We start from the raw sequence: 27,604 nt of genomic DNA, 5'->3' as shown, positions 1-27,604 counted from the left end.
GAAGTGAACGATACCAACATGCTACTCACCCTTCCCATGTGCAGCAGGTCGTTGAAGCGCTTGTGGCACTGGGTCCATGAGCACTGCACTACGTCGTGGGAACTCGCGACTTCCACTACCTCCTCTCACGCACGCTTGGTCAAGTGAGGTGGCCTCCCCCTCCCGTGCTGGAGGATGAGCACCTTCCGCTATGCTGCCACCTCCACAAGGAGGGCAGCAAGGCACTCGTCTGAAAACATGGGCGCATAGTGACCACCTGCCCTACCCTCCTGCATGGCTAGTCTCAATGTGCCTTGGCCCCGACCTCTGGCCATGTACAGCAGCCTTGGAGTGGCTGCAGCTTGGCCTTTAAACAGGCCTCCGGGTCGCCATTCGCCCTGACGACGATTGCTGATCGACTTCCGCCCGCCCACTCCCGCCGTCCCCGGGAGTCGGCAAACACGCTGGGCAGGCCTTATTTGGCCCGCTCGCATAAAATGGCGGAGCGGTCCCTATCGCCACCGTGACCACCCACGCCTGCACCCACACGCCCCGCCCAACATGGGGAAAATTCTCCCCATACAGGTGGGTGATAAATGCCAGAGGGAAAAAAGGATTGTTGAGCTGTCAAGGAATTAGCTCATCCAACTAAAGTTTAATGTATATCTTTTCATTCTGGTTGCAATAGATATAACAACGGGAAATATAGGAGACCTGATTTCTCCAGATTGTCTTGCAGATATCTCAGATGTACATCCACCCCTCCTCTTATTGATGCCAGGAATTCACCTGTGTGTTCATTCACATTCAGGAAATAGTGAAATATTCCACAGATACATAAATAACCAAAGAAAAATCAGGAAAGGAGTAGAGCTGCTAAGGGATATAATTGATAAACTCATAAGTAGTAGCAGTGAAATAGCAGAAATTTTAAATAATTACTTTGTCAGATAGATTACATCCTCAAAAATTAAAAGAAGTTAATGAAGAAATAACGGAGGCCCTATTACATAGATATTAAAATTCATTAGAAAAGGGAATAGTGTTGTGGAGCCAAGCTTTGTATCGAAAATTACTTCATGTATTTACTGGCTGAAAACCAATGAGTTTTAAAAGACTAAAACAGCAGCTGCTAAGATGGCTGCCAACAGTCAGGTGCCTTTTGTAATTTCTGCACAGGCTCAGAATTACCTCAAGTCTCAAGGGAAGTTCTTAGTTAAGCTACCATGGACAGGGTACCTTCCCTTGAATGGGCATGCTAGAGACGGAACCACTTGTGGAACTTACCCCTCTTTCAGCCTGTGTGTTAACCCAAAGCTCAAAGCCCATGGACTCCCAGACTCACAGTCTCTGAGTTTGATACTTAAAAAAGAGAGCTGCAGGGAAACCAGTTTATCATAAACAGATGTGAACAGGCTTCATGCATTCCCCATTGTGTAGCAATGCCTTCTAACTTTGAATCATTTGTGTGGGCAATAGAGTTATGGATTATGTGGGTACATGATCAAAACTGACTTCAAATAAAATTCTCATTACTCCAAGAACCAGGGAGAAACAAGCCAGTCTGGAAATCAACAGAACAGTAGGGCCAGAGTACGGAAGGTTCCCAGTGAGAGGCCGCCTCTCGCCCCCAATCCCCAGTCCTGATGCTGCTGCTAGAGGGGCTACCCCTCTGATTGCAGGGACCTACCTGTCTGGCCCCAGCAGAGAAAAAAAAAATTCTGATCGCCCTGCAAGGGCATATCAAAATGGAGGCACTGTCTCATCCTCGTTGCAGCCTCAGTAGCAGCCATCTGTCATGAAGCTGCAGAGCTGTTTGTCGCCTGATTGGGCTGGCAGTGTGGAGAGCCATCCCATTGTCCTTAATTGAACAACAGGCCTAGGGGCGGCTGAATAGAGGCCTCCTCTGGGATATTTGCCACTGTGGTCCTGTTGACTGTCTGTGCAGGCTCAGGACCCGCAAATGGCCCTGAAATTGGGACTTGCCCCCTTCTGAGAACATCCCAGACATGCTGAGGTATCGCTGCATGGGAGTGGCAGTGGTTCCATGGAGGGCGAACCTACTGTCCTCTCTCAAGATGACAGCAGTCATTCACCCACCACCATCATTCCGTCAGTGCCCCTGCTGTTGCTTGTCAGATAGCCAGCCCAGACAGCTGCCATCCATGTCGAGGTAATCTAATACCAGGCCTTCTAGGGCAAGAGCTCTGCAAGGTCATTCTGCAAGACCATTTACATCTTTCCCTCTGAAAGTCAGCAACCTTCCAGCACTCATGCTGCAGCCAATAGGGTAGCACTAAGACAGGCAAAGGCACAGGGAAGACAGGCATGAAGGGAATGCACAAGTGTGATTTGTTGATTTTTTATGTAATATGGAATGGTTTGATTTATGAAGTTGGTTTGGAATATTTGTTTTGTGGTGGCTTTTATTTTTGTGTTGTGACCAAGTCAATGTTGGTGACGTTCAGTAACAGGGGAAAGGTGTGTCAGGTTTCTCAATCCCTTTGTCTAAACAAGTGTTGACAATGATATCATTATCAACCAGGTTAGCTGCTATCTTATGAGCTTTAGCCATATTGGTGGTCTTGATCTGGCAGAAAATTAGACTTGCTGAGGAAATATTTACCTGGTTGATCCACTTGCTTACAAAATGGGCATGAGACCTGTTGGGTGTGTGAGGGAGTTACGGAGTTTTGTCTTGTTAGTCGAGGGTGAAACTGTCCGGTACTCCTGGAAGGAGGAAGAAGCAGTGCGCAGATGTGTGAATCTAAGGGCAAATCCAAGGCTTGGGAAATTTCTGGCTTAATGGATGCCAGAGTGCGTGACCTGAGTTCAGTGCCATACTTCTGCTTCACTTGATGTGGTAGGCTAGGATGAATGAGTTGTAGCCAACATAGAACCACTATGTGCTCCAGTGAAGGTGCCATCTCTTCATCTTCAGCAAAGGCAGGTTGTGATGACTGAGCCCACTTTACAGCAAGAGGTTTTCCTCAAAGATGGCCATCACACATTGATACAGATCCTCATACCTTTCATCTGATTGTATTTTGAAATCAGCCAGATCTAAGATATGAGCACCCATGGCCTGGAAGCCAGAATGCAGGTGGGGTCTGCCATATTGAAGCGAGTGAGATTAATGCTTTAACTATAGAGTTGCGTGATATAACAGGGCAGTAATTCACTATCTGCCCTAGCATCAGGTCCAATAAGCTCACCTCTTATTGAGTGATGTGTCCCATCACTTTCTGCATCTCTGAATCCACAAAGGGGGTTAGTCTTGATTCTCTTCTCCCAGGTGATACCATCAACAAGGCAAGGGCAAAGTTAGGATCAAGTGTAAAAGTGTAATCAAGTTAGAGTGTCATGATCAGCGAATTGACTGTCTCGATCTTCCCTTTAAGCACCACTGCTTTGGTGCCCGATGCAAGGCTGCCATAGTTTCTGCTGTTACTGTACTACAATGGTGTGGACCAGGTTGAGGTCAATACTTGTGTATGCGCACCACATAAACTCACCAGTTTCCTTTGATGAAGGGTGTAAAAACATTCCAATGCTGCCCCCATGCTACTGGCCTGTGTTTACCTTCAGGCTGGCACATAAACTGGATTACAATGTCAACAGTGTTTAGATGAAAACATCGAGCTTTAATGCAACCATGAAATTGAGCTTTATAAGCACGCAAATGGCTGCACCCACATGGGAACTGGTCTCCCAGCCACCAGATGGCGATAACATATAATGGTGCTGTGGACGTGCTATATCTCTGAATTTACATTTGGTGCCTCCAAAGCGACTTTTGTGTAGTCAATGACACCCTGAAGTGTGGGAAAGCCTGCTTCCCATGTACTCACTCCACTTGCTTCTGTCTGGAAAAAAAGAATGTAATATATTCCCGTCAGTGACCTTCCTTATACAAGTGTGGATAGCAAATTATGAGATGTTGAAGATGTTGCCTGCTCCAGTCTGGAAGGGGCCTGGAGCAAAGAGATTCATGGCCATGGTCACCTTTATAGCCATTGGCAACAGTGTTATCGCCCTGCTGAGGCTGCATATCTGCCTACAATTGGTGGCAGATTTCAGCAAGAACCTCCTTGGTTGCACAGAATTCCCCTCTGAGTTTGAGGTAGGAGAATTCCTCCCCTAAGAGCCTGAGTGGATTCCTGCTGAAAACCCTTCCCCTTCTCCTCCCTCTTCTAGCAACTTGCCCTCTGCTCTTTCTCCTTGTCATACTGCAGGTCAAGTGAGATACAAACTACCTATGATTGGGAGCAAAAGGCATGGGCAGAACTTGTGAATGAGAATCAAGGCTTTTAGCACATGCCACACCACTCCATGTAGAATTCACAACTGTAAATAACAATACAGACAGCCAAATACTTCTACTAACTCAGCAACAGGCAGCCAGAATCAATCAGCAACTAACCTGTAAGTAGTTGATGATCTCTTTAAACAATGCTAATGGGGATCCTTCCTGCTGCTGAATGCATGTTCAGCAATGCGAGGTTAAGAGGTGTTGGCTTGAATGCTGGGGTCAAAAATAGCACTGCTGGGCTCAAATTAATATCACATGCTAACTGACATCACGATCTGCCTTCTCTCCATTCTTCTGGTATGCAATCCCAGGCCAATGCTAATATCCTCACTAAAATGGCTTCCAGCACGGCCTGCAAAATTGTGTGCATGTGGCAAGGACAGCATTTTGGACTTGAAATGGCCCCCATAGTGCTGAAAATACAGGCACTAAACAAACAAATTTTGTGCTCACTATATTTGGATTTTCAAATTGCCTTTGATAAAGCATCACATAGTAAACTCATGACTAAGCGTGAACCATGTGGCGTTAGGGAACAAGTAGCATAATGGATAGCCACCTGCCTGGAAAACAAAAAATCAGCAGCCAAGGGATAAAGGTTCAGATTATTAGGTAAATTTATATAAAACTTCAGTTAAAGCACATTTGTAGTATTATGTACAGTATGCTAGCTAGAAATGTGAAAACGAATAGCAAGAGCTTCTACAGGTATTTAAAAAGGAAAAGAGTAAGTAAAGTGAGTGTTGGTCCTCTAGAGGGTGACAGTGGGGAGTTAATAGTAGATAATAAGGAAATGGCAGAAGAAATGAACAAATATTTTGCTTCTGTGTTCACTATAGAGGATACAAAAAACATTCCAGTAGTAGCTGTAAATCAGGATGTGAACGGGAGAAAGGAACTTGGTGAAATTGAAATCGCTAGGGAAATGGTACTGAGCAAATTGATGGAGCTGCAGGCAGGCAAGTCTCTGGATCCCAATGGACTACATCCTAGGATCTTAAAAGAGGTGGCTAATGAAGTAGTTGATGTGCTGGTGTTAATTTTCCAAAATTCGCTAGATTCTGGAAAGGTTCCATCAGATTGGAAAGTAGCAAATGTAACCCCTCTATTCAAGAAGGGAGGGAGGCAGAAAACAGGAAACTAGGCCATTTTGCTTGACGTCTGTCGTGGGGAAGTTATTAGAATTGATCATTAAGGAGGTTATAGCTGGGCACTTGGGAGAGCTCAAGGCAATAGATAAGAGTCAGCGTGCTTTTGTGAAAAGAAAATCATGTTTAACCAATTTATTGGCGGTTTTTGAAGGCGTAACATGCGCAGTGGATAAAGGGGAGCCTGTACTGTACTTGAATTTCCATAAGGCATTTGATAAGGTGCCACATCAAAGATTATTACAGAAAATAAAAGTGCATGGTGTAATGGGTAATATTTTGGTATGGATAGAAGATTGGCTGGCCGGCAGAAAGCAGAGAATGCGCATAAATGGGTCTTTTTCTGGTTGGCAGGATGTGACGATGAGTGGCGTCCCACAGGGGTCTGTACTGGGGCCTCAACTTTTTCCGATTTACATCAATGAGTTAGATGAGGGAAGTAGCTAAATTTGCATATGACACAGATAGATAGGAAAGTATGTTGTGAAGAGGACATGAGGAGCTGACAGATGGATATAGATAGGCTGAGTGAGTGGGCAAAGATCTGGCAAATGGAGTTTAATGTGGGAAAATGTGAAGTTGTTCACTTTGGCAGGAAGAACGAAAAAGCAGAGTATTACTTAAATGGAGAACGGCTGCATAATTCTGAGGTGCAGAGGGATCTAAGTGTTCTAGTACATGAGTCACAAAAAGTTAGTATGCAGGTACAGCAAGTAGTTATGAAGGCTAATAAAATGCTGTCCTTTATTATGAGGGATTGAACATAAAAGTAAGTATGCTATGCTTCAGTTATACAGGGCATTGGTAAGACCGCAGCTCAAATACTGTGTGCAGTTTTAGTCTCTTATTTAAGGAAGGATGTAAATGCGTTGGAGGAGTTCAAAGGAGGTTTACTAGATTGATACCTGGAATGAGTGGGTTGTCTTATGAGGAAAGGTTGGGCAGACTGGGCTTGTTTTCACTGGAGTTTAGAAGAGTGAGGGGTGATTTGATTGAAGTTATCAAGATCCTGAACCGTCTTGACAAGGTGAACGTCGAAAGGATGTTTCCTCTTGTGGGTGAGTCCAGAACTAAGGGGCACCGTTTTAAAATTGGGAGTCGCCCTTTTAGGACAGAGATGAGGAGACATTTTTTCTCTCAGAGGGTTGTGCGACTTTGGAATTCTCTGCCTCAGAAGGTAGTGGAGGCAGGGTCATTGAATATTTTTAAGTCAGAGGTAGATAGATTCTTGTTAGGCAAGGGAATCAAAGGTTATTGGGGTTAGATGTGAATGTGGAAATCAACACACAAAATCAGCCATGATCTTATTGAATGGCAGAGCAGACCTGAGGGGCTGAATGGTCTACTCCTGTTTCTATTTCTTATGTTCTTAGTTGAGGATTTAAAAGTTGAAACAGAGAACTATCATGGCAGCTAAAAGCATTGAAAATTTACTATATAGCTAATAGTTACTTATAAATTAACAGAAAATATCCAATTTCCCCACATACTCAATTTTATCAATCAGCTGGGGATATGTTGACCTGGTCTGAGCACATGACATGTGATGATAAGCACTGGACTTGGATGTTGAGAACAAAGAGCATCACAAATTGCTCCATGTACATTCTTCAATCATGCAAGTGTACTGTTAATAAGGAGGCTTTGGATGACAGAGCCTGTAAGGCATACCGAGAGGCCGGGTGTGAGAACACCTGCTTATGTATTTAGGGTAGCACTTACCAAGACTTGGTTGCAAGCAGGTGTTTTTGAAACACCATACTAATGCAATGTGATGTGTGCCTACCTTGTAATGGGGCAAATGGTGCCAATAATACTCCCACAGCTTATGATGAAGTTATTGCTCGCTGTGTAGTTCAAAAGGAGTTCCTGGTACCTGCTGCAGTCAAAGTTGCTCCAAAATGATATATGCCTGCTGCTGAAAGTCTGAAACAAAGTCACCCTCTGTGGTATGCTAGTTAAATCAATACCCCGGAAGGGCCACAGTGCTATGAGACACTGATAACAATTGACCGAGCTGATCCAGCTCACTATAGGGACCTGCAGACCAATGAATGTGCAGTGGATTCTTCACTATTAACCCAGATATTTGAAAGCCAATGCCATAATAGATAGCATAGATCTAACTGGAAAATGGAGCAAGCCTGCTGGTATGTTGTACTGTGCAATTTTAACTGGCTAAACCTCAGCAGCATTGGTACAGATCTGGGTGTCCCTATTGGCTATGTCAACCTGCCCTTAACATCTTTGGACTTAGCTAAGTGGGTATGTTCCCATGGGATAAGTACACATCCATACTGGGAAATTCCAAACTCTACCTGTGCAAATTTCTCAGTAGTTTGCATTAAACATGGTGATAGGCTTTTGCACATCTTATATATCCAGCTGACCAAAAAAATACATTTGTCTGTGATGCACTGAAATGGCTTTAAAAATTAGAACAATTCCATTGTTGGATCCCTTTTATCATTTTCAAAGAGGTTTACCATTTCACAGTAATTTGTACAAAAAACTAGCCTTGAGCTGTTGTTTTTTGCAGAAAGGTGTATAGGGCTTGAAGATATTTCCGGTACTATTGACCAATAGTATCAATATCAATTCTGCTTTCATGGCCTGTGTTGAAATTTGTACATACATATTTCACAGTGACATCCACAGAATAAAAAGGTTTTGTCTGACTGTCAAGAAAAAGAGACAGAGGATTTAGTCCTGGCAAGGAAAGTGGCTGACACCATTTTAAAGATGTGATGCAACTTAAGGTTTCAAGATAATGTTCTGAGATCAAATTATACCTCGTAGACTCAATCGACAGTTGCACTCCTCATTTTAGTTAAAGAAGATATTTAACCCATTGTAAACTGAATTCTAATATTCTACTCATCCAACATTAAAAAGCATTACATTCTCTACAATAGGACTATCTGTGGTACAGTATTTTCTTTGATAGGTGGAGGACATCATATTGATAATTATTTTAACTGCAAAGTAGGGATTTATTTTGTTTAAGCAACAGATCAAAAAGAAATACACAAATATATCTGGTTGCTTTGCCTTTGTCAGGTAAAATCACAGTCCATAATGGAACCTATTCTGGGGACATCTGAAAGCCAATATCTTCAATTAGGTTTAGCCTGTGATTTAGGCAGAAGTCAGTGATTTTGGAATCAAGAATCCTGAGTTTATTAACAAATAGTGGTTAATTCAAACTTTGAATTGACCTGTCCGAATGAAGTAAAGATCTGGAACAGATGTAATAGTATAAGTGTTTGTCTTCTGTGCTGCGAGGCTTCTACAATTCCATGGTTTAATATACCAACTACTTTAAAACCCCTAATTTTCTGAAGCTTGTCTTAGTATTTGTGCAGAATGGCTAGTGCCCATTTCGTTAAATTAGAGCTCATTCATTCAATGACATTACTATAGTTACTATGTTTAAGAATATATTTTATGTATTGTAAATATATATTTTTTATATATATGCTATATATTTGCGGCGTTCTGAGATCATGAAAGGCACTATATAAATGCAATTGCATTTTCAACTTTTTCAGTTGGTCCTGATAGATTTAAGTATCTAATATGATGAGTCTTACTGCGTCCTTCTCAGGATATAACCATGCCAGTCCATTAAAAATCCCTTACACCCACTCCAATACTTCATTTAATTACAATAAAATTAATGAGTTCTTGGATTAAAATACATTAAACAAATCAAAGCAAACTAAATGCTTCGTTCAAACATCATTGATTCAAGTGAAGTTTTAGAACACTGAAGATTTAACTTGGCCTTTTACACCCACAAATTCTATTAATGAGCTGAAGATGTTCGACTTATGCCCAAAGCAAAGCTGGTATCAGGACGCCTGTATCATATTTGGGTCCAGGCATCTTTTTAATGTAGTCAGCAAATCACAGGCACCAAATGAGCACTCCTTTTGCATCTCATCTGTAGACTGGTAAACTGGATTTGGGGGTTGAGTATGGTCCTTTTTCTCTCCTATCCTTTTCTATTGCTTCTTTGAAATTTCTATAATCAGCTGCTTCTCACTTAGCAATCTGACATCTGTCATACTCACCCTTTCTCTGCTTCATCTTACTCTCTATTACTTCTGTCATTTGGGGAGCTCCAGCTTTGGTTGCCTGACCTTTGCCCCTTCTGAAAATGGACCTTGACTGCATTGGAACCATCTCCTCTTTAAATACAGCCCATCATTCCTTTGCAGTTTTGTCTGCCAATCATTCATTCCAATTTAATAGGACAGGTCCAAATTCAACCTACTGAAATTGGTTCTCCTTCAATTGCGAACTTTTACTTGAGGGTGCTCCTTGTCTTTTTCCATGACTAGTCTAAATCTTGTGGTACTATGATCACTTTCCCTAAATGCTCCCCGAATGACACTTGGTCCACCTCATTCTCCAGAACCAGATCCTCAAATGCCTCCTTCCTAGTTGGGTTCAAAATGTACTGATCAAGAAAAATTTCTAGAACACACATCAGGAACTCCTCTTCTCCGTCCTTTAAACTAGGGCTATCCTAGTTTATATTAGGTAGATTTAAGTCCCCCCATTATCACTACTCTATGGGGAGAATTTTCTCCCCGTCAGGGGGGCTGAATGAGAGCAGGCAGCGATCGGCTGCGCGCCGCCATTTTACGTGGGCAGGCCAATTAAGGCCCATCCAGCATGACGCGCACCCAGAAGCGCTCCCTGTGCTGGTGGGTGAGTAGGCTGAGTCGCGTTGTGCGCTCTTTCACGCATGCACATGGAAGAGCACAGAAATCTCCCTGAGCCACGGAGCTGCCTCAGGGAGGTTAGTTTGATTATCAAAAATTTTAATAAAGAAAAAAAAAATTTAAGGCATGTCCCCTCATGTCACATGAGCTGGGACATGCCAATGAACTGTAATAAAAAAATTTATTTGAATTATAAATCCTTCATGAAACCTCATCCTGCCCGTGGATGAGGTTTCATGATAAATGCGAAGGCCGACTGGGCTCTTTGCCTGCCTGCCAACCTTAAGGTTGGACGGGCAGCTCAGTTAATCACTTTAATTAGTTTTTAAATGGCCTCAATAGGTCTTTGACGGTTCGGCGGGCGCGCAGCTGACTCTGGTGCGAGCCTGCCAAACTGAAGATCTGAATGACGCACAGTGATGTTGGGACGTATGCCGGATGTCACTGCGCGTCATTTTACACATTGGCGAGCAGGGCCCTCCCCCGCATGCCAACCTGAAGATTCTGGCTATGATAAATGTGAAGGCTGCCTGGGCTCTTTGCCTGCCCACTAACCTTAAGGTTGGACAGGCAGCTCAGTTGATTACTTTACTTTAATTAGTTTTTAAATGGCCTTAATAGGTCTTTGAAAGTTCGGCAGACATGCAGCTGACTCCGCACGCCGACCCGAAGATTCTGGCCTATGGTTCTTGCACCTCTCTGTGGTTTCCTTGCAAACTTGTTCCTCTATATCTTTCTCACTAGTTAATGGCCTACACAATAAACCCAGTAGTGCAATGGCACCTCTATTATTTCTCAACTCTAACCAAAGAGACTGAATCCTCGACCAATAAAGGACATCCTCTCTCTCCAAAACTATAATATTCTCCTTAATCGATACTACCACCCAGCTTCCTTCCTTATCTTTCCTGAGCATCTTACATTCTTGGGGGAAATAAGGGCGGAGATTTTGGAGGTACTAGCCATGATCGTCCAATTGTCCTTTGATATAGGGTATTGGCGGAGTGCTGGAGAATTGTTTACACATCATAAAGTCTTCATCCCATGCTCCGATTCACTTTTGAGATGGAGCACTCTAACTGAGAAATCTGCTAATGGGTTCACCACTACTGTCTACTGCAAGCCTACCTTCTCTGTACAGGTTGGGATTCGTAAAGCTCCACGCACCATAAGGTTGGCCTTATCAGTAATCTTGTAAATAGGGCCCTAGCCATTTGCTTACCTTGCAAGCTTGACACCGAAAAAGAGTAAATCAAAACTATCCTGAGGGACATTGGCTATCCTGATCAGATCATTGTTCGCAGTGTATCGCACAAAAACACAAATGAGCCAAAAGCCACTACTTTCTGACCTGAAAAGTGCCTGGTCTACCTCAAATTACCCTGGAAAGGCAAAGGATCTATAAATATGAACAACAGGTTAAAAAGCCATATCATGCTGCTACAATGCAAGTGGCATTTTCCACTAAGAGGATGGTGCTGTAAGTTCAAAAAGATATTCTGCCTGTTTTACAATTGAGCAATGTTGTGTACGAATTTCATTGCCGGTGTGGTGCCAGGTATGTAGGCCGTACGTCCAAACGACTGGTTGATCAAATCAAACAGCATATTTTTTTGTAACAGGCAGAGTAGAGACCATAGTCAACCAGACAGAGCTTGCAAAACCCGAAACAAAATGTCATTCTGCATTTGGGCAGCACTTGCTGAACAATCCTGTGTATGTTAATAGCTACACTAAGAATCAATTTATGATAATCAGTCAAGCTCAAAACGTGGCTCATTTACGCTTCAAAGAAGCGACATTTATTCATATGCAGGGACTGTTCTTTGCAAACAAAATGGCAACACCCTGGCAAATCAGCGTCGACTTGCCAACCTTTTCTCCTGTAGTGCATATTGTTGTGATCATTTGAAGTTCTTGCGTTTATCCTGATGAGTGCAAGACAAAAAGTTTCAGTAACATTTCTCTTTTCAGCAATATTCAAGAGTTGCAAAATGTTACACCCCCTGTTCAAAAAAGTATATCAGGTATGAACTAATCTCCCAACAGAAAGTTAAAGTTTGTTCATTCCAGTCTAAGCACCCTTTTAAAAATGTTATTAGTTAGTGCCAATCAAAATCCCTGCCATTGAAAATGAAGTATTATTCCTTCAGGTATTGTTACTGGAAATATTAATTTTTTTTCACTTTGTCTTTTTTTCTCTCTCTTAATCCAATCTTCCTTTCCTTCTCTATTTCTTTCCGTATCTGATTTGACATCACATTTACTCAATCTACCTCCCTACTCAGTTCTTGTGCTGTTAATTTGCCATCTGTTTATCTGTTTAGTTAATGAGATATACAGTTTCTTGCCCTGTCCACTCAGGTTCCAGATGCCTGGCTTCCCTCACTGCAAAATTACCAGTTTGTACTTTCAGCGACTTGCCATGCAAGAATGTAAAAAACCTCTATGTGCAAGGGCAAGTCCAACTAACAACAGATGCTGTTAAATGCTCTGCTACAGCAAATGATAGCCTAATACCTTGACTGAGCTCCCAATGCAAAAAATCTCCCACATTAGCTTGTTGATTCTAAGTGGCTTCGTTACAGGATAGCCCTGAAATTGTATTTGAAATGAACTGGGTTGCATGTGGTAAAACCTTTGAAAATCAAAGAATGCTTTTCCTCAGTTTGAGGAGCAAAGTTGTACAGTACCACATGGGACAAAGTTGTTTGAGGTTTCTGTGAAAGTGTTACTGTGGCAGATGATAGTGGTCATCTTTGACCACTGGCCACAAAAGAGAGCACCATGGAGTGCTAATCATGCGATGCCAACAATGCAGACAATACCCAGGGCTGTTTCTGCTAACGAATAATAGGTTAGGCTAAGCTAGAATTACCCATTTATTATATTCTTTATATTAAGCAGCTGACCAAACTGTATATCTCTCAATAACATCATCTTAATTTAGAAAAGCTGCTATGCACAGATATACTGCATTAGGGTGCCAACAATTTAGACAGTAACATTTTCTTCAATCACATCCATAAAGGATTTACCTCCTTCTCCATCCTACCCAATCTCACTCACACCAAATGTGTATAATTTGTTTGGAGCTCTGTGGTGAACATGTATGTAGTCACAATTACCATGGGCTGCAGGGTGACATTTGACCATATCAGTATGTACTTCTGTTAATTTCAAATTCTTAATTTTTTTCCCTTTGGCAAGACACAGTCCTTACAACTGCAGTTATGACAGAACCATCTCACTCTATTTTAGTCATATCATTACCCAGCTTGAGTGAAGGCCACCTCATTCTCAAGTTGTTCCCACTGAGACATAGGGGCGAATTTTATACTGGGGACGGCATTAATTAGGTCAGAGTTGGACTTCCTCCATGCCCTAGAGAGCTGATTGGCCGGCAGCTCTGCAGTGCCAGCAACGCCAGAAGACAATAGTGGCAACTGCTGGGACTACAACCAGCTCCCAAGAATAAGTGGAGATGGATACTGGATTTAAGGCAAGCTGAGCGATTTTGGGTGGACATGGCCAAGACCCCAGCGAGGTGCAGGGGGGGGGGGGGGGAGAGTGGTGTTACAGAGGCCAGGGTGGGAGGCATAATGGGGCTATTGTCTTGTGAGGGGTGCCCCTGTTGGGCACACAGAACTCCCGAAGGAGGTACCCTCCCTTCCTGCCGAACAACAGCCTACACAAAGCTGACGAAGGAGTTTTTAAAAATTCATTCATGAGATGTGGGCTTTGCTGGCTGGGCCAGCATTTATTGCCCATACCTAGTTGCCCTTGGGAAGGTGGTGGTGAGCTGCCATCTTGAACCACTGCAGTCCATGTGGTGTAGGTACACCCACAGTGTGTTAGAAAGGGAGTTCCAGGATTCTGAACATTTAAGGTGAATCACGGGGTGCTGATCAAGCAGTTGCTTTGTCTTGAATGGTGTCAAGTTTCCTGAGTGTTGTTGAAGTTGCACTCATCCAAACAAGTGGACAGAATTCCATCACAGTCCTGACTTGTGCTTTTAGATGGTGGAAGACTTTATAACCTGAAATATTTAACTCCCAACCATGACCATCTTGCAGCCATGTTTTAGTAATCAAAGAAGTTAACGGCACAGGAGGCCATTCAGCCAATAGTGTCTATGCTAGCTCTCTGCAAGAGCAACTCAGTCCCACTCCCTCACTCTTTTCCTGAAGCCCTGCAAATTTTCTCTTCAGCTGCTTATCTAATTCCCTTCTGAAAGCCACGAGTGTATCTGCCTCCACCAGTCTCAGGTAGCACATTCCAGATCCTAACTGCTCATTGTGCGAAAATGCTTTCCCTCGTGTCATCATAGGTTCTTTTGTCAATCATTTTACATCAGTGTCCTCGGTTTTTGACCTGTCTACAGATGGAAGTTTCTATCTACTCTGTCCAGACCCCTAATTATTTTGAACACCTCTATCAAATCTTCTCTCAATCTACTCTTATCTAAGGAGAACAATCCCAGCTTCTCCCATCTATTCATAGAACTGAAGTCCCTCATCCCTGCAGCCATTCTCAGAAATCTTTTCTGCATCCTAAAGCCTTCCTTTTTAACCATGGGTGCCATGCCAAACCCTGCAAGTTGCATTTGAGCCTTTAATTCATTCAATTTGTGTGTTACCCTTTGAGCGGTAGTAAATAAAACTCAAATTTGGACAAGAAAACCTAACAGGTTCTTCTGCCCTGATGCTGTCTTTCTCAATGTTAACATATTTGTCACACTTACTCTTAACTACTTATTTATTTCAGTAGTTCCTTCATCTGGAGTATCTTTTAAGTCACTGTCAGTGTGGCCTATCAGAAAATCTTTGACTTTAGCTTTCCTTCTCAGCAGGAATTATGGAGGGGTGACTGCAAGCAACTATGCCACCCACTGTTTGGTATTTTTGGGAAAAACATATTTAGGCCAATGATAGTGACATAAATAGATACATAGAAGATAGATACATAGAAGAGTGGAAGGTAAAGCAGGAGGGAGACAAAGCTCATATACCATCACGATTATAGTTAAGAAAAATATACTTTTCTTCATACAATCATACAGGACAGAAGAGAACTTTTTTAAAGTTACCATGGAAACTGCTTCCAACAACTTTTCAGCCAATATATTCAAAGATCATAAATTGCTGCGTTAAAATAAGTACTCTCCCCCTGGCTTTTTTCAGCAGTGCATGGAAATCAATTAATGTACATGTGCGTATTTGTTTTAAAAATGAAAAGTCGCATCCCCCGAAATGAGGTTCAGTTGCAAGGTCTACAGAAGTGTTGCCTTGTATCCCGATGGAAGCAGCTCCCAATCCCTAACCTGCGCGCGTCTGTCAAACAATCCCCCCCTCCCCCCCCCCCTTGCTGAATCCATTCTCAAAGAGGCGCCAAACCAGTTTTGAAGACTACCGTAAGACAGATTGTAAAGCTTTGCTGGTCTGGTCCCAAAGCCAGCGCACCATTTTATAAGGTGTTTTTTTTTTTGCTTTCATTTTGATGGCGGAGACAGCGAGGGATTCACAACGAAATCGGCCTTTGGTTTGCAACCTATCAAAGCAGACCGGGCAGGCCGCTGGGAACTGGAGGCTCGATTTCTCGGTAGCAGCAGTGCTGCCTGCGGGCGGTAGCGGGGAGAGAATGGGCACGGCGACTCCGAAGCAATTCTGCCAACTCCTGCAGAGGCCGCTCATCAGCATTACTCTGGAAAGATTCGAGAGGTGAGCGAGTTAGGACGGAGCCCGGGGATCACACAACGTTCCACTCGCTGCTGACGTCACTATACTTAAGGGCAAAAACCCGCAAAAGGAAATAAATTGCATTACCCACTCCTTCCCCAGGCGTCCCAAAGCACTTTACAGATGTTTAAGCGCTTTGTAGTATAGTCACTGCTGCAATGTAGAAAACGCTGTCATTGCTTGATTCATACTGGATCTATTGCAGTTCAGGTTGCCAGCTCTGCTAAGGCATCCCTGGAGGTTACCTTTACGGTTGTCAACTCTGGTTGGACATATTCCTGGAGATGTCGCCACATTATTTCCTCCTACCTGCAACTTCTCTATCTTTACATTCTTGCCATTGGTCGCCCATACAGGGCATCACCACCTTAAGGCGATCAGAAACTAGGCTCCTCATTATCTGATTGGATGACTCTTGACTATCAGTCAGTCTTTTACCCCATGTCTAACATTTTTATAACCAATAAACAAAACTGTTCTAAGAAAATCAAAACATAATTTAAAACACTCGATTATTTATTTCTGGGGATACTTACAGCAGTGACCAGAAAATTAATTCTTAGAGATTCAGGGCAATCCGAGAGGGTTGGCAGCTCCAGGTTACATAGTAGTATTGTATAATAATTACAGCATATAAATAGTCCATGCAGCCCAACAGGTCTATGGGGATATTTATCCTCCATATAAAAATCTGTTGTTTTCTCTTTCATGTATTTATCTAGCTTCCCCTTAAATGCATCAATGATCTTTTGGTATTCTCACCACATGATAAATGACCATGTGATGGCTGATAACATGAGATCTGGTGGCATGACTTCTACTAGTACTGTTGCATTTACCTTATAAAGGTTGGGTTCCCTCTAGTTGAATATCTTTGCTCATGGTTTTGTAGCTATTGTGTGAGTTGTTCCAAAAAACAGTAAGTCACTGAGAGTAGGGAAAAGAGAAATCTGAGAGGGGGAGAAAGAAAGGAAACCAAAGGTGGAGGAGCACTTTGCAGAGGGAAAACCCAGTTGGGAGGAATTTCAATTCTACTGATGGTAATTCACTGAAATTGTACTGATCATAGTATACTGGTAACACTCGGATTCCCCTTATAATCAACATTAATACATTAACTCACTGATGGTCGATATGTACCTGGTAATAATAGGTGTTAAGCCCATATATTCTACCTGTAACTCAGTAATCCTATAACCAACTAAGCTTCACCCTAGAACCATAGCCAGAAGTTCCCTAAACTGCACTGCATGCTCTCCCAATCTCCTTAAACTCTGGTTTGAATTCAGATTCTGTGTGAAGGTGACAACTCTGAACTAGGAACCTCACACAGGTGTGATCTGGGACTTCATATGGTAAAACTGGCCAGTACGGGCCAACCTGATATAAACGAGAAATTGCACAAAGGTTTGTGGGCTCAGTGTTTGGATCACCTCTCACAGGGCACACGACCCTAAACATAGCTCAGCACCAAAAATTCTAAACCACTCCCTGGACTCAGTCAAGAGTAAAGAGATTTTGCTTAGAATCATAGAAATTACAGCACAGGAGGGGGCAATTTGGCCTGAGTACTGGTGCTCTTTCCTGTAACCCTATTCCCCCCAGTTTCTTTTATGGTCCTCTTTTCCAAATGTTTATTCCCTTTCCTTTTAAATTGATCTTTAGCCACTATCTAAATAGCCACACATGGTGAAGGATTCCACCGCTTCATAGCGCTCAGTTTAGAAATCTCCCCCCATTGGTTTTTCCAATGAGAAGCCTTGGTTTCTGTCCCTAGCGCCCTATTTCCAAACTTGTGGAAACAATATTTTTCTATTTACTCAGGTTTCATTTACTCCTTTTCTGGCTGCTCCACTCTCGATGACACTCCCACTCACCATGTTGCTACTGTTGGAAAATACAGGCTTCCATTAAAATGTTTAAGATATGCCTTTTGCTTCTGTAAGTAAATACACCATTAATAACTATGAAGTAGACAATCCTAGAAGTTCCAAAAATTGGACTCAATGCTCTTAGGCAATAAGGGGAATATATCAACCAGACTTTATACTGTTTTTTTCCAGATTGAGGCCCCTGATTAAAAGTATGCTATTATGTTGGGCAGAATTGGATCATCTGTGATGTTGGTGCTCTCTATTCCATGTAAAATAGTCTTCTGCCAGTTAGAGTGTACTCTTAAGTATAAAGAATAGCAACATTGGTGAGCTCTTGGGTCATTGCTAGAGTCAGTGGAATCCACTTTCATGGGATACTGCCTACAGCAGTACAGGGGAGAAAAGAGGATAGAATTGGGGAACATTTTTGCTTACCAGTTTTCTATCTGCCTTTTTTCTTCTGAAAGTGTTGTCTCCTTACTGGGAACCTTCCATAGTTAAGCCTTGGCATTAACTAATGGATTACTACTAGTGACATTGCAGCAGCAAGAATCGCAGCAGCTTATATTTATTGTTACAGCCAGACATTGGACCACTTAAGGAGATATTAGGTCAAATGACCAAAAGCTTGGTCAAAGAGGTAGGTTTAGTTAAGGAGTGTCTTAAAGGAGCAAAGTGAGATAGAGAGGCGGAGAGGTGCAGGGAGGGAATTCCAGAGCTTGGTGCCTAGGCTGCTGAAGGCACAGCCACCTGTGGTGGGGCAATATAATTGGGAATGCACAAGAGGCCAGAATTAGAGGAACGCAGATATCTTCGATGGTTGTGAGGATGGAGGAGATTTTAGAGCTGGGAGGGGGCAAGGAGGGATTTGAAAACAAGGAAGAGTATTTTAAAATCAAGACGTTGCTTGACCAGGGGCTAAAGGATGTCAGCCAGCACAGGGGTGATGGGGGAACGGGACTTGCTGAGAGTTAAGACATGTGCAGCAGAGTTTTTGATGACCTCAAGTTTACGGAGGATAAAAGGTGGGAGATCAAACAGGAGTGTGTTGGAATAGTCAAGTTTAGATATAATGAAAGCGTAAATGAGGGTTTCAGCAGCAGATGAGCTGAGACAGGGGCGATGTTTGACGATGTTACGGAGGTGGAAACAGTTTTAGTGATGGCATGAATATGAGGTCGGAAGCTTATCGCAGGATTGAATGTGATATCAAAGTTGCAAATAGACTGGCTTGATCTCGGACTGTTGCCAGGGAGCGGGGTGGAGTCAGTAGCGAGGGAATAGACTTTGGAGCAGGGACCAAAAACAATGGCTTTAGTCTTCCCAATATTTAATTGGAAGAAATTTCCACTCATCCAGTACTAGATGTTGGATTAGCAGTCTGATAACTTAGCAACAGAGGATGAGGCAAGAGAGGTGGTGTTGAGGCGGAGCTGGGTGTTGTCAGCGTACATGTGGAAATTAATGCTGTGCCTTCAGATGATGTCACTGAGAGGGAGCTCGTAGATGAGAAATAGGAATAGAAAATGCAAGCCCAAACAAAATAAATATCATAATTTATTGGTCTGCATGGATAAATGTCCACAAGCTAATTATGATTTTCAAAGAAGAACGTACGAGTTGTATAGAAAGGAAAGAAGGTTTTTCATATAGCACCTTTCACAACCTCAGGATTTCTCAAAGTGCTTTACAGCTAATGAAGTACTTTTGAAGTGTAGTCACTGTTATAATGAAGCACTGCAATTGGCCACAGCAGCCCTAGTCTGGGAAGGTGGGGTGAAAGAGAAATCAGTCAGCGTTCGTACTTCTAATTGTTATCCAATGAAACCTATGGGAAAATGCATGAGCTGATGCCAAGTGGAGTTTTGGTAGGGCTTGGTGACCTCTGCATAGACTCTGATTGTCGACACTTGAGTGAAATATCCCTGTATAAGTCACCAGCCTCTGGAGAGGAAAGAGATCACTGGGGAAAAAAAATTAGCCTGATTATTATGATCAAATATACAGCATTGAAAACAGATAAATGCCATTGCAATTTTACAACAGGCATTGTGGACTATCTGAAGTGCTGTACTAGGGGAACAATGGCTTCAGTCCGTGATACATGGTATGCAAGACAAGATTAAATGAAAGAAGTAAGGGTGCAGCAAAATCTACAAAATTAAGTGACTAGCAGCATAGTTGTAATGTTTATTGTTTGGTCTGGTTCTGTGTCCTACCACACTTTGATTAAATGTCTGAATGTAACACTCATGCGTTAGGCACCTTGAAGTGTAAGCTGACTGGAATTGCAATTAGACATGGGCATTGTAACTTTTGAAGTTCTCTTCATGGTTTATTTTTCAAAGCTGATTATAAATCCTCCTTTGCCAAGGTAGTGCTACTGAGAGAAATTTTTCTTGGTATATTAGATATAGTTTTGGATTGGTTTGGTAAGAGAAGATTTTAAGGCCAAATGTCTCCATTGAAGGTAGTGAGAAAAATCAGAAAAACCATGCATCATTTTTCCTCTGGTGGTCTTGTACACAAGCATCACTTTGATGCTTTTGTCATATAGCATTGTGTTTTGCATCGCCCAATTGAGTGATTGAGAACTACCATCTTTCTGTAAATATATTTAGACTTATTGCAGCATTTCAGATAGTCGACAATGCCTGTTGTAAAATTGCAATAGGATTTATCTGTTTTCAATGCTGCACGTTTGAACCAGGTCATAGTAATCAGGCTAATTTTATTTTCCCAGTCATCTCCTTCCTCTCCTGAGGGTGGTGATTTATACAGGGATATTTCACCGATTCTGGGGAAGATGGGACCTGTACAAGCTGGACGGATTGCACCCGAGCAGGACCGGGACCGATATCCTTGCAGGGCTATTTGTGAGGACTGTGGGGGAGGGTTTAAACTGGGCTGGCAGGGGGATGGGAACCTGAGCAGGGAAATACAAGAGAAGGAAACAAAGATAGGAATCAAGGACAGAAAAGTAGAAAGCAAAGTGGAAGGCAGAGGAAACAAGGGCTAGCAGCAAATAGGGCCATAGTACAAAAAAAGGTGTGTAAAAATGCTAACAACACTAATCTAAAGGCACTGTATCTGAATGCACGGAGCATTCACACTAAGGTAGATGAATTAACAGTGCAAATAGACGTCAACAGGTACAATATGATTACGATTACGGAGACATGGCTGTAGGGTGACCAAGGCTGGGAACTGAATATCCAAGGGTACTCAATATTTAAGACAAACAGGCAAAAAGGAAAAGGAGGTGGTGTGGTGTTATTGGTTAAGGATGAAATCAGTGCAATAGTGAGAAAGGATATTGGCTCAGAGAATCTAGATGTAGAATCAATCTGGGTGGAGCTAAGAAGCAACAAGAGGTGGAAAACATTAGTGGGAGTTGTCTATAGGCCTCCAAACATATAGACTGGGCAAACCAAATTAGCAATAATACTGTGGCTGATGAATTGCTGATGTGTTACGAGATGATTTTTTAGACCAGTATGTCGAGGAACCGACTAGGGAACAGGCTATCCTAGATTTGGTATTGTGCAATGAGAAGGGGTTAATTAATAACCTTGTTGTGCGGGGTCCTTTAGGGAACAGTGACCATGACATGATAGAATTCTTCATTAGAATGGAAAGCGAAGTAGTCGGACCTGAAACTGGGATCCGAAATCTAAACAAAGGAAACTACGAAGGTATGAGTCATGAGTTGGCTAACATGGATAGAAGGAACTTCATTAAAAGGCATGACAGTGGATAGACAATAGCTAATATTTAAGGACTGATTTATGCATTACAACAATTATGCATTCTTTTCTGGCACAAAAACACAACTGAAAAAGCGGCTAATGTGGCTAACAAAAGAAATTAAGGATAGTTTTAGATCGAAAGAGGAGTCATATAAAGTTGCTAGACAAAGTAACAAGCCTGAGGATTGGGAGCAGTTTAGAATTCAGCAAAGGAGGACCAAGAGATTGCCAGGAAAAATAGAGTATGAGAGTAAACTTACAAGGAACATAAAAGTGGACAGTAAAAGCTTCTATTAGTAAAAAGAAAAAGATTAGTAAAAACAAATGTAGGACCCTTACAGTCTGAAACAGGAGAATTTATAATAGAGAACAAGGAAATGGCAGAACAATTGAACAACTATTTTAGCTCTGTCTTCACGGAGGAAGACGCAAATAACTTCCCAGAAATGCTAGGGAATCAAGGGTCTAATGAGAAGGAGGAATTGAAGGAAATTAGTATTACTAAAACAGTAGTGCTGGGGAAATTAAAGGGACTGAAAGCTGATTAATCCTCAGGGCCTGGTAATCTACATCCAAGGGTACTAAAGGAGGTGGCCATGGAAACAGTAGGTGCATTGGTTGTCATCTTCCAAAATTCTGTAGATTCTGGATCAGTCCTGGCAGATTGGAGGGTAGCAAATGTAGCCCCACTATTTAAAAAAGGAGGGAGGGAGAAAACAGTGAATTACAGATCAGTTAACCTAATATTAATAGTAGGGAAAATGCTAGAGTCTATTATAAAGGATGTGATAACAGGATACTTAGAAAATATCAACGGGATTAGACAAAGTCAACACGGATTTATGAAAGGGAAATTATGTTTGACAAACCAACCTGAATATTTTGAGGATATAACTAGCAGAATAGATAAGGCAGAACCAGTAGTTGTGGTGTGTTTGGATTTTCAGCAAGATTTTGATTAAGGCCCAGATAAGACACTAGTGTGTAAATTTACAGCACATGGGATTGTGGATAATATATTGGTATAGATTGAGAATTGGTTAGCAGACAGGAAACAGAGAGTAGGAATAAACGGGTCTTTTTTGGAGTAACAAGCGGTGACTAGTTGGGTACCGCAGGGATCAGTACTTGGGCACCAGCTATTGACAATATTTATCAATGATTTGGATGAGGGAACAAAATGTAATATTTCCAAGTTTGCTGATGACATGAAACTTGGTGGGAATGTGAGCGGTGAGGAGGGTGTTAAGAGGCTTCAAGGCGATTTTGACAGGTTGAATGAGTGGACAAATACATGGCAAATGCAGTACAACGTGGATAAGTGTGAAATTATCCACTTCAGTAAGAAACACAGAATGGCAGAGTATTATTTAAATGGTGATAGATTGGGAAATCTTGATGTACAAAGGGACCTGGGTGTCCTTGTACACCAATCACTGAAAGCAAGCAAAAACAGAAAATGCTGGAAAAACTCAGCAGGTCTAACAGTATCTGTGGAGAGAAAAACAGAGTTAACGTTTCAAGTCTGTATGACTCTTCTTCAGAGCTAAAGAGAAGTAAAAATGTGATGAAATTTATACTGTTTAAGGGGTGCGGAGCAGGTGAAGCTGGATAGAAGGCCAGTGATAGGTGGAGGCAAAGGAGAGATTGCCAAAGATGTCATGAACAAAAGGACAAAGGGGTGTTAATGGTAGTATTTTGCTTTTAACTAAAAGCAAGCATGCAGGTGCAGCAAGAAGTTAGGAAGGCAAATGGTACGTTGGCCTTCATTGCGAGAGGACTTGAGTACAGGAGCAAGGATGTCTTACTGCAGCTGTACAGGGCCTTGGTGAGATCACACCTGGAGTATTGTGTACAGTTTTGATCTCCTTACCTAAGAGAGGATACACTTGCCATTGAGGGAGTGTAGTGAAGGTTCATCAGGGATGGCAGGATTGTCATATTGAGGAGAGATTGGGTGGACTAGGCCTGTATTCACTGGAGTTTAGAAGAATGAGAGAGGATCTCATTGAAACGTATAAAGTTCTGACAGGGCTGGACAGACTAGATGCAGGGATGATGTTTCCTCTCGCTGGGGGGTCTAGAACAAGGGGTCACAGTCTCAGGATATGGGGTAGACCACTCAGGACTGAGATGAGGAGAAACGTCTTCACTCAGAGGGTGGTGAACCTGTGGAATTCTCTGCCACAGAGGGCTATGGAGGCCAAGTCACTGAACACATTTAAGAAGGAAATAGATTTCTGGACTCTAAAGGCATCAAGGGGTATGGGTAGAGAGTAGGAGTATGGCGTTGAGGTAGAGGATCAGCCATGATCATATTGAATGGTGGAGCAGGCTTGAAGGGCTGAATGACCTACTCCTGCTCCTATTTTCTATGTTTTTATGTTAAGTGTTGACAATCAGAGTCTATACAGAAGTAACCAAGCCTATCTAAACTCCATTTGGCATCAGCTCATGCATTTTCCTGTAGGTTTCATTGGACAACAATTAGAAGCAGGAACGCTGATTGATTTCTGTTTCACCCCACCTTCCCAGACTAGGGCTGCTGTGGACAGTTGCAGTGCCTTAGGTTATCTGCTTACTCTGAACAGCATCAGCGTGAATTTGTGCCATAAGTCTCTGACGGAAGTAATACGAGATTTTAAAAGCAACTCCCCCTCTCCCCACTACTCTCACCCTACCCCCCCACCCCCCCACCCCCCCTACTTCCTCCTTCCTTCCCACCTTTTCAAAGAAGCCCTTTCAAAAACGGCCTTCACACTCTGGTCTGCCTGCCACTGACCAGCGTTTTATGGCAGATTGAAGCCCTTAATTGCCAATTAATTGGGCAGTTAAGGACCTCAGTAGGCATAAGGCCAGACAGCCTAGTGGGTGACTTACCCAGCCCCCATATTATGGGGAACAGGTCTGGGATGGGGTGGATGGAGGTGGCCTGGGCACCTGACATATTTTATGTGCCCCCCCCCCACCCCCCCACTGGAAACGTGCCTGGCTGGGGCTGTAAAATCCAGCCCATGATGTATTAAATAGAACTTACAGCACAGAGACAAGTATTTGGCTCAAAACAAAAACAAAAATAACTGGAAAAACTCAGCAGGTCCGGCAGCATCTGCGGAGAGGAACACAGTCAATGTTTCGAGTCCATATGACTCTTCAACAGAACTGTTGAAGAGTCATACGGACTCGAAACGTTGACTGTGTTCCTCTCCGCAGATGCTGCCGGACCTGCTGAGTTTTTCCAGGTATTTTTGTTTTTGTTTTGGATTTCCAGCATCCGCAGTTTTTTGCTTTTATCTAAGTATTTGGCTCAGTTGGTCTATGACTGTGTTCTTACTCCTCATGAGTCTCCTCCCATGCAAATTACCTCCACACCCTTGCCCTATATCCCTGTGTGCCTTTCTCCCTTGTAAAGCTTTGCCTCAGAGGTGTCAGTGTAATTTGTATCAGCTACTCCACATGTTGTGAATTTCACTTCCTTGCCATTTTCTATGGAAAAAGAAGTCACCAAATTCTTTATTTGATCTGTTTTTGATTATCTTATATTTCTTATTCTGGATTCTGTGATTACTGCAGCTGATACTATTTTCCCTAATACAGGAATTTCTAAATAATACAATGAAACATTGTCCACAATTCTAACAATTGCTGGAAAACAGCTTTCAATGAAACTAGTGGAAAGCCTTCACCCGCTCAATACTTTTACCAATAAAATGATATTCCAGCTACTAATTTGCAACAACATTTTTTTCAAACTCGCTTTCTGTTTATCACGATGTATATTTGACTCTTGAGCTGCGTAACACACTCCATATATTGTGGCCCAATGCTTTGGTGCATTTTGTTGATAGGTGCCTATCTTCCTTGAATTTCTGTCTGCAGATTATGTTTTTTCCTGAAACTCAGCACATAACTCACCTATTTTGCTTCCTTGGTGATATATTTTTGTCTTCAGGATATAAATGCATGCCTCAACACCTTTTAAGAGCCTTTTCATTTACCTAGTTTGGCACTAATTTCAGCATGCATTCATTCAGCAGTTTTCAGCTGGACCCTGTCCCATATATTTTGAGTCTGCCTTGAATTATTGAGTCAGCCTGAGCTTGTTATATTTGCTGTTGAGACTTCCCTAGGGATCATTTTGTCAGACTGAAATACTGAAGTATAGCTTTGTTGTACCTGTGAGGGCAGACAGGGCCTTGGTTTAAAATCACATTTGAAAGACAATACCTTCAATAGTGCAACATTCAGTCAGCGCTCTACTGGAATGTCAGCGCAGATTATGCATCCAAGTCTCTGGAGTTGGGCTTGAACCTTGATTTTCTGACTCAAAAATGAAACTGCCACCACTGAGCCAAGGCTGACACCTATGAGACTTTTGCAGATGGGGAAAGTAAATCTGGAAAATTACTTCAAATATAATTGTGAAAATGATATAAGGGGTCACAGGCATCAGCAAATGGTAAAGTTAGGGTGCATAACAGGGAATCCATTTTCATGCAAAGAGTGAAGGTAATATATTTAATGAAATTCAGGATAGCATAGTGGATGCAAAAGCATTAGAACCAATGAAGAAGCAATTGGATGCTGCAATGGGATAACTTCAAGGTCTTTTTGAATAGACTGAACGAAAAATCCTGTAACCTTTCAGGTGATCAATGGGTGTTGACACATGGTCACATGTAATGAGAATTGGAACTGGTTCACACATAATGTAGAGAAAATGTTGCAGAGAGATAATAAGTCAGCTGAGCAAACAAATGAACAAAATATCAAAACCAGAAACTGCAAGCACTAGAAATCTCTCTATCTTGTGTAAATAAGCATTGTGCAATTGACCAAGAGATCAGAGAGGCAGAGCTGTTAACCCAGCAATGTTTTCTCTGTTTCAACAGTCTAATGGATTTCTGGGCACTCAGCTATGAATGCAGAATGAGACTTGGCTCATTATGAGGTGGGTAGGGAACATTCCTTGGCATGAGAAGCCATGGCTGGGGAGGGGCATAACTTGGCACACAGGGTCATGAGGAAGACCTTTCGACTCTATTTTTCAAACTATCCCCACAAGGAATGTGGTTTACTCTTAACTGTCCTTTGAAATGACCCAGCAAGCCAATCAGTTCAAGGGTAATTAGGGATGGACAAAAAATGCTGGCTTTGCCAGTGACATTCACATCCCATGAAAGAATAAAGGTTGTTGTTCATGACACCTCTGAGGTGCCATGAACAACGCCGCTTTGAAAAGCTGGCCCGACTGCATAAAAATTTCAGAAGACTAGGTCATGCCTATCTCTGCAATGGAGCTGGCCAGGTCGGGAGTTCAGGGTGCGGGCTTGTGGTCCAAACAAGCCTACATCCTTAAAAGGCTCTACTAAAAATCAGAAACCGCAGAAATGGGTCAGGAAGTCTGGAATCGGGTCCTGGCCGCCATTTTCAGTCCTCCACAGAGACTCCCCAACTCATTGAAAATCCAGCCCATGATATCTGGAAGTAAGCAATCTCGGAAACAGTAACTGTTGCCAGAATTGGCTATTATGAGATATACATGTATACTGTAAGAATTGTTGAAAAGATAGCTACAAGCCTTTTACATAATTGATCTCATGTTAATATTGGGCCAGAATTTCTGAGGAGTGGCAGTCACAGTTGGATTGCCATTCTGCCCCTTTTTATTTGCATTGGAATGCAGTTGTTGCTTTCTCACCCAACCTTTCGACTTGGGCTGGGTGAGAAAGTACAATGCAGCGGGTTCCCGAGGCCTTCAGTTGAATGCCGCAGAAGTGGAGGAAAGGAAGCCATGCTTCTTTTTTACACTAGCTGCCAAAAGCAGCTAAGTTTAAGGGTGTCAGCCACTTTGAGAAGCCAGGGAGAAGGTAAGTGTAGTAAGTGTGTAAGGTAAGTGGATAGGATGGGGGAGTTGGTAGTCAGTGGCGGGGGAGTGGGTAGGTCGGCTGGTCACTGGGTGGGGAGATCAGATGGTCAGCAGTGGCAGGGGTCAGATGTTCGGGAGGGTGTCGGATGGTCAGTGGGTGGGGGAGTTTGAGTGGTCAGTGGGGAGGGTTGGATGGTCAGTG

The 27,604-nt window shown here is 42.6% G+C and overlaps 1 protein-coding gene across 1 annotated transcript in view; it reads left to right on the top strand.

Annotated features, from left to right (window-relative positions):
- The first annotated feature begins 15,558 nt into the window (after nucleotides 1–15,558).
- crppa (CDP-L-ribitol pyrophosphorylase A) overlaps nucleotides 15,559–27,604 on the top strand; it is a 487,012-nt gene continuing 474,966 nt past the window's right edge. Inside the window, exon 1 of the mRNA XM_078535079.1 lies at nucleotides 15,559–15,892. Within this exon, the coding sequence (XP_078391205.1) occupies nucleotides 15,672–15,892 (221 nt within the window). The 5' untranslated portion in view covers nucleotides 15,559–15,671. The remainder of the gene's footprint in view (nucleotides 15,893–27,604) is intronic.

Source organism: Cetorhinus maximus, chromosome 3 (genome assembly GCF_964194155.1).
Source record: "Cetorhinus maximus chromosome 3, sCetMax3.hap1.1, whole genome shotgun sequence".
NCBI lineage: Eukaryota > Metazoa > Chordata > Chondrichthyes > Lamniformes > Cetorhinidae > Cetorhinus > Cetorhinus maximus.
The sequence above is the reverse complement of the archived record's forward strand: the minus strand, read 5'-3'. Positions and strand labels throughout refer to the sequence as shown.